General features: G+C 38.7%; 1 protein-coding gene across 6 annotated transcripts in view; it reads left to right on the forward strand.

Annotated features, from left to right (window-relative positions):
• The window catches only part of CLOCK (clock circadian regulator), a 68530-nt gene extending 60747 nt beyond the window's left edge, over nucleotides 1-7783 (forward strand). For all 6 annotated transcript variants that reach the window (XM_075566359.1, XM_075566343.1, XM_075566351.1 and 3 more), the window contains 2 exons: nucleotides 2404-2647; nucleotides 4356-7783. In XM_075566359.1, coding sequence (XP_075422474.1) covers nucleotides 2404-2647; nucleotides 4356-4508 — 397 coding nt within the window. In that variant the 3' untranslated portion in view covers nucleotides 4509-7783. The remainder of the gene's footprint in view (nucleotides 1-2403; nucleotides 2648-4355) is intronic.

Consider the following 7783-nt stretch of genomic DNA (forward strand, 5'->3'; position numbering starts at 1 on the left):
TGCAGCCAGCATTGGGCTGCAGAACTGACACTTCAAAGTTACTTTTTATGACTATGGGGCACCCAGCCGGGTATATCACCTTTATTTTATGGCATGGGTACCCCTTCACCGTCACAAATAATGTGAAATATTTGTTTCTCGAGGTCTGAACAATTCTGAGAGGATTATGTTAACATATGGTAACACATCACATGTTCTAGAATCACTCCACCACAGATACAACCGTATGTTATATTTATCTCTGGTGTTTTCACTGCAAGACATACCCAACTGGGACCATTGTTTATGGTTCAACTCCTTCAGTGCCACTGGGATTCTGACACTTTGCATTGTAATGTATTGTTTGCCCCCTTTGGTATGGATAGCACCATAACTTTGCATTAGAGATCGAATGTGGAAGGCAGTTAAAATGTGGAATTTGTTACCCATGGAAACTGTGATGGCAGATACAGATGTAGTTAGACTCACCGGTTTTGTTGCTGCAATCGTGCGTGGCAACCGCGCTGATTTCAGCCCTGAAAACAGTAAGTGGTCGGTTCTGAAAGTGAACCACACACCGTTACGCCATCAGGCCCATCGGCCAGAAGCCAAAGAGTCTGAATGAGCTGTGCAGACATGTCCCATAGATAAACGGTCTCTCTCTGTGTCTCCCCGAGCAGCTCTGAAGGTAAGAAGCAGTCTCTGGTCTGTCTAGTCCTTTGATGTAGATGCCCGAATATGGATATCTACATCACGAAGGGAATACTATAGGACCATATTGGGCCATTGAGGGGGTTGGACAAGTGTTACATGTCCTGTCCAACCCTCCTTGATGACCAAATATGGTCTAACAGTATCTCTCCCCCCCCCCCCCCCCCCCCCATGACGTAAATATTCGGTCCTCTACTTTTTCAAGAGGCTGGACAGACACAAAGACTGTTTCTTACCTTCTGAGCTGCTCTGGGACATGGCACTCATGGATACAGCTTCTGTGTGCCGTGTCCCTCTGCACGGCTCCTCCAGACTCTGCCAGACTGTCTGGCTTGGCAGGATTAATGCTGCAAGGGTCCCGTTCAGAAACATGGACCCCCCGCAGAGTTAATCCTTCCCAATTACTGTTTTTGGTTCTGCGGATTCCCACATGTTGTTCTGGGGCACTTCTAACAGCACCTTTTTTGTACAGATGTAAACAACAATATTCCTTCTTGGCAAGCTAATTAAAAATATGGTGTAAAATACCTCAGTATTAATAAATATAAATCCTCAAAGAGAATGCCATCACCAATCTTAATATTTGTGAAAATCAATCCAATTCTTTCAGTGAAATTACACTTTATAATAATGTCACAATAAATTATAGAATAAATTAGTGAACTATTAATACAAATTCTCCGAATATGAATACTGCCCTTTAAGCCTCCCAGTGTTGTTGAGTTGGACTAAAAAAAAGGAACCTGCTCTAGTCGCTCACATTCTTATTTTGGGATTTAGGGGATGTTCCTTAGGTACTGGATAACTCGGGTACTGGATAACGAATGGCTTGAACTCAGTGGATTAAACGGACATCACGTCCGAAATGTAAGGGAATAAAAAGAATAACATAGCATAATACTGCTACAATTTAATTAAAAAGAACAATACAAATTATCACTATTGGAACCTCACTCACAGATCCACATACCTTTTGCGCTTTGGGTAGGATAGGCACAGTCCTCTCTCGTAATAGCCCGGGCTCGAGTCTCTTATGCCGGTGTTGGCACTTTTTGTGCTCCTCGTGCACGTTCACTTCCTCACGGTATGCGTGGTCCACCCCCTCGATGTCATAACGTCACCGATTATTGTCGTTCCTCGGAACGGGTGCCAACCACTCTCCGTGGGCTGTATACCTTCCGACCCAAATGTGCAAATCTCAACCCTACGCGTTTTACGAAACTATTCGCTTCCTCAGGGGTACAATGTCTTTTTGATGGGACTTATCCCCTTATCAATAGTCCTTAATTCTTTCGATTAAAAACCTCTAATTTTGCGTCACCCATGTATTATCACAGGAATTACACACAAATGCAATACTTTACATAATCCGTGGCACCAATCATTTGGTAGTACCCCAGGAACCATCCACTGTGAGTTTTTGTACTCACTGCTTTCATGTTACGTTTAAATCGTGTAGTGCTCTATTTATTTATCATAATAAATATAGCTATGATAAGACCACACAACAAAGCGTAGCAATTACCAGGGAGCTTACAATCTGAGGTTCTAAAACGATACACTTCTATGTGCTAAGAAATTCTCATCTGCCTTTCTACTTACCATTTTATTATTTTTGTAAGCACGATAGGGCAAATCACAGAAATAGCTTTGTTCTGCGGTAGTGTTCAGTTGCCAATTCACTAAACTACTTACTGTTTCTGCTCCTAACAGATTTTCTCAAGGTCAGCAGCTAGTGACAAAACTGATGACAACCCCTGTTGCTTGTGGAGCTGTTATGGTCCCAAGCACTATGTTTATGGGTCAGGTGGTTACTGCTTACCCTACTTTTGCCACGCAGCAGCAGCCCCAGACGTTATCAATAACACAGCAGCAACAGAGTCAGCAAGACCAGCAGCAGCAGATACCCGCTGTCCAGCAGCCGACACACGCACAGCTGACACAGCAGTTCTTGCAGGTAATGCAGTGCTGGTCATACCTTTTAATTAGCAGGTGCCCTGAACTTGGGAGAAGTGTAACCCAGTAAAAAGTAAAGAACCCAGAAGTAAAAACCCAGCTTGCTGAATTGCAGTGTCCCCCTTGGAGAGGGCCTTTTGTCATACTTTCCACTGATGGGAAAATCGCAGAAAACTAAACCTATTGCAGACAATATTAAACAAGAACTCACAATAATGTTATATATAATTACACCAGTACATGTGGAGTGGAGACACAAGTCCTGGGCCCCATACACATACATACACAGACACACAGACACACACGTATATATACACACACGTATATATACACACACGTATATATACACACACGTATATACACACACACGTATATACACACACACGTATATACACACACGTATATACCACACACACACGTATATACACACACACACGTAGATATACACACACGTAGATATACACACACACGTAGATATACACACACACGTAGATATACACACACACGTAGATATATACACACACACGTAGATATATACACACACACGTAGATATATACACACACACGTAGATATATACACACACACGTAGATATATACACACCGCATACGTATTTATATACACACACACATATGCACATATACATATATAAAAGTGTGTGTATGTGTGTATATATATATGTATGTGTGTATATATATATATATATATATATATATATATATATATATATATATATATATATAGTTATGGTGGGTAAAAAAGAAGTGACAAAAACCCTCCACAGTAAAGCATATAGCAACTGTAAATATTACTGTATATTCATTTGCGTGTCTTAGACAGGTCTGCAACCCTGTCTTTCACCATTATCACCCAGCACACAGCACTTCCACTGCAGCAAGGGATTCTGGGAAATGACATGCAAATGAGCACACAGTGCCACCTTTTATCTCAAGCTCACATTACATGAACAAGCCTTAGCCAATGCATGCTGCTTTAGACGCAGCTTTTAAGCAAGGGCTTGGGAGATGCAGGGTTTACTGGCTTTGCATCTCCCAAGCCCTTGCTTAAAAGCTGTGTCTAAAGCAGCATGCATTGGCTAAGGGTTTTTCATGTAATGTGAGCTTGAGATAAAAGGTGGCACTGTGTGCTCATTTGCATGTAATTTCCCAGAATCCCTTGGTGCAGTGGAAGTGCTGTGTGCTGGGTGATAATGGTGAAAGACAGGGTTGCAGACCTGTCTAAGACATGCAAATGAATATACAGTAATATTTACAGTTGATAAATATATATATATATATATATATATATATATATATATATATATATTTATTATATATGTGTATACTGTATGTATGTATGTATATATGTGTATATGTATGTATATATATAGTGTGTGTGTGTGTATCTACCTTATATAAGTGTGTGTATGTATAGTCTTAATTGTTTTGTGGTGTGCCATTCTATTGGATACAAAGTTCCTTCTATGTGTTTTAAATGCACTTTGAAGGCCAATAGTTTCTTTGGAAATCGTGTTATACATGTTATTAATTGATCTTTTTGTATTGGTCCAATAAATCCAATTTACATTATTATACAGAAAGGCAAATGTGATTTTTTTTCCCCCCGATTTTATTTTAGTCTTTAGAAGTGTTGTGCATCATATATGATATAGTGCAATGCTATTGGTCCTAACTTATTTTATGTATTTAGGCATCTAGGTTGGTTCATGGAAATCAGTCAGCACAGCTTATTCTGTCTGCTTTCCCTGTGCAACAGAACACTTTTGCTCCATCACACCAGCAACGACTATCTCGACACAGGACCGACAATATGACTGATCCTTCCAAAGTGCAGCAACAGTAGTATTTACTTCTGAAGGACTACTCCATACATCATTGTTGTAATAAGAGGAGACAAAAGATCCAAGAGGATTTACTTAATGGCAGTATTGAGAGTGTATAATCACTACTCCTGCAGCAAGAGGAATGTTTGGTACGAGACAGCAGAGCTCCTGTAATTCAGATATTGTGGAACCGGGAACTTTCGCCAGTGTTTTATTGCTCTGTTGAACAACAAACTCAGTTGAGATGTTTATTATTGCAGATCACTCGCTTTAATTGGACAGAGTTTAAACATGTTTTGTTTTTGACTATTATGGTGCAGGAGGTGCCTGCAAGCTCCCTATCCCCCCCAAATAGTTTTCATGTTGAATACAGGAAATCAAACGCTGATATCCCCAGAGCTTGGCAGCATGGAAACTAAAGGAAAGAAGCACTTTTAGCCAGTACAATAAGGCTTCCCAAACATTTTGCATTTGTAAAAATAGTATTGTATATTGCATCTTCAGATTTGATTGAAACACTAATTATATTGTCATTAAAGCAAGGCCATGCTTTACCAAAAATGGAAGATATATGAGCAAAATCAAACGTCACAGTGCTCTAGACTAGGGTGGTCCAAATTCCGATCTGATGGACCAAGGGGCCAGGATTTTAGGACAATACCTACTAAGTTACTTTAGTGATAATTGGAACCAAGTTAAATGGTTAATTATGTGATGAGAGAAACTTTGAAATCCTGACCTGTTGGTAGCCATTAAAGACTGAACTTGGAATAAGAGAGAGAGCAAATACACACTGTAGTCTATAGCTGGAGTTCCATCACAGCTGCTGTATGCACATATTTCCCACTCTGATGTCACACCAGCTGTTCTATATGTTGACAGCTAATTGAATTTTACAACTAAATTGTATTTTTCTCTGTTTTTTAATTCCTTGATTTGATAATGGGATGATAGGTTTATAACAATACGTGCATTGCAAGCATCTCTGGAGCAAAACGGAGAAAATATCAGCTGGAACAGTTTACTTTGTTTATCTAATGTTGACGACTTTGCGGAAATCATGCGTTTTGGTTTCAGAAACGGGACAGAAAGAATTATCACAATTGTTTTTAACCACGTAACAGGATGTTTAGAAATCCGGTTCTTTATTGTACAGATGTTGTAACATATGTAAATATGTAAGTGTGTGTGTGTGTGTGTGTGTGTGTGTGTGTGTGTGTGTGTGTGTGTGTGTGTGTGTGTGTGTGTGTGTGTGTGTGTGTGTGTGTGTGTGTGTGTGTGTGTGTGTATAATACTACATTTTATATGGTGCATGACCTATGTTTTAATGTTTCCCTGATGCCACCAGGTTTCTGAAACACATTCATTCTTTCACCTCCTTTTTTCTTCTAATATTTTGTTTATAATCTGTTACTTTTTATTGCAATTCTATTTTGTGCTTTTTCATATTGTGTCCAGTGTGGTATGATTTTATAATAAGTTGACAGTGTAATATTGTGGAGTTTTTTTTGTTTTGTTAATGTATGAATATGTCTAAGTGACCTAAATATTGTAGACCCATTCACGTTGCTGTTTTAGCCCCATACGTTATCATTGTTTTATATATAAGAATTTGCACTTTTTACAGATGGATTTAAAATTTGACATCTCATTTTTTGTGTAAGTGAGAAATATTTATGTAAAAGAAGTTTTAAAATAAGAAACTACATATTGGAGAAAAGTTCCGTTCTAGGAGTGATTTGCACAAAATATATCCCTGTATTATACATTTTGACCACTTTTTTGCGCTATTGGATAGGTAGAAGGAATGTTACTTTTTGCTCTTAGTCCATTTATTTTTGAAACCCTGTGTTTTTGTTAAACTCTTTAGGGCTATAATACAAAGCTTAACGAAAGAAGAAAAAATATACAGTGCCTTTACATACTGAGTCGGGTGAAAATGTTTCATGTAAATTTTCTGTTCTGTAAACCCCTCATGTACAGTGTAACTGGAATTACTGAAGGCAGTGTTGTGGTTTCTAGACAGAGGATCATGTTTCCCTGTTTTAATCGGACTTGCTACAACAATCTTACTCATGAGATAATTCTTGGATTGTTTAACTCTGTATTATTGACGTGAACTGGTCTTGGGGAATCATAAGGAATCTTCATTCTTTCTTTTGTGGAGATGTTGTTCAAGCCGAGTCTGTTTCTGTGTATGCATGTTGCCCAGTGTTTCAGGCACAAAGGGTTAAATAACAAAAGAATAGCAGATCAAGTTCTGGTAATGACAATATTATCCATGACAATGAAGAAAAAGTAAACACGTAGGATGCTATAAATGAGGGTTGTGATAAGTAGAGTATTATAGTTGTGCTTAATGGCCTCTTCTTTCACAATGCTAATCTGTTTCATGCACGGCAGAAACGGATTGCCTCAGACGCATGGCCTGGTCATACTACAGTTGTCCCCTGACCAGCTATCTGATCAGATTCTGATGTTCCCTAAATATTTAATGAGGAATTCAACTGCATTTCTCTTTTTAAACACGTGTTCTCAATTACCACTTTTTGTACACAACCTTGTTTCTTATACTCTAAAAGGGTATTTTTAAAGATTCTGCATTATTTCCTTTTGCGCTGAATATTCGGCGGAACAAGCTTGTCCCCTTCCTTGGTGCTGCAGTGCAGAGATGGAGAAGAGGTTATATTGTTACGGTTATAGAAGATGCAGAATTCGCATGGATTACTCGAAGGATCTTGGTATACTTTAACATTTCTGATCTTTCAATTGTTACAAAACAATGATGACTACCTCCTGACTTGTAAGAAGAATGTAAGAATATCTTGTTCCGTTTATTTAAAACATGTTCTAAAGCTTTTAAGAAGGGGGAAACTTTTCTAATAAGACCCAGATTAATTATCTATTTAAAGCTGACTCTTTAATATTGTCTTTACTTATGTATTTCTTAAGAACACTATTGGGGGATATCACAGTTAAAGGGGTGATCCCTCCTAGAACCAATATGAATTAGGAGAGGCTGAGTGACTCCTTAAACCATGACAGCGTTTGAATCGGGAACCTGGTTCAATTCCCAGTGTCGGTTCCTTGTGACCTTAGGAAAGTCACTTTATGTACCTGTGCCTCAGGTACCAAAATCATAGATTGTAAGCTCATCTGAGCAGGAACTGTGTGTAAAATCCTGTGTGTTGCATACCGTGTACTATACTGTAATAATTGTAAAGCACTTTGAGTCCCATTGGGGAAAGGCGCTATTTGAAATAAAGTTATTAACTAATTCCATTGACATGTTTAA

The sequence above is a fragment of the Ascaphus truei genome, chromosome 1, assembly GCF_040206685.1.
Source record: "Ascaphus truei isolate aAscTru1 chromosome 1, aAscTru1.hap1, whole genome shotgun sequence".
Taxonomy (NCBI): Eukaryota; Metazoa; Chordata; class Amphibia; order Anura; family Ascaphidae; genus Ascaphus; species Ascaphus truei.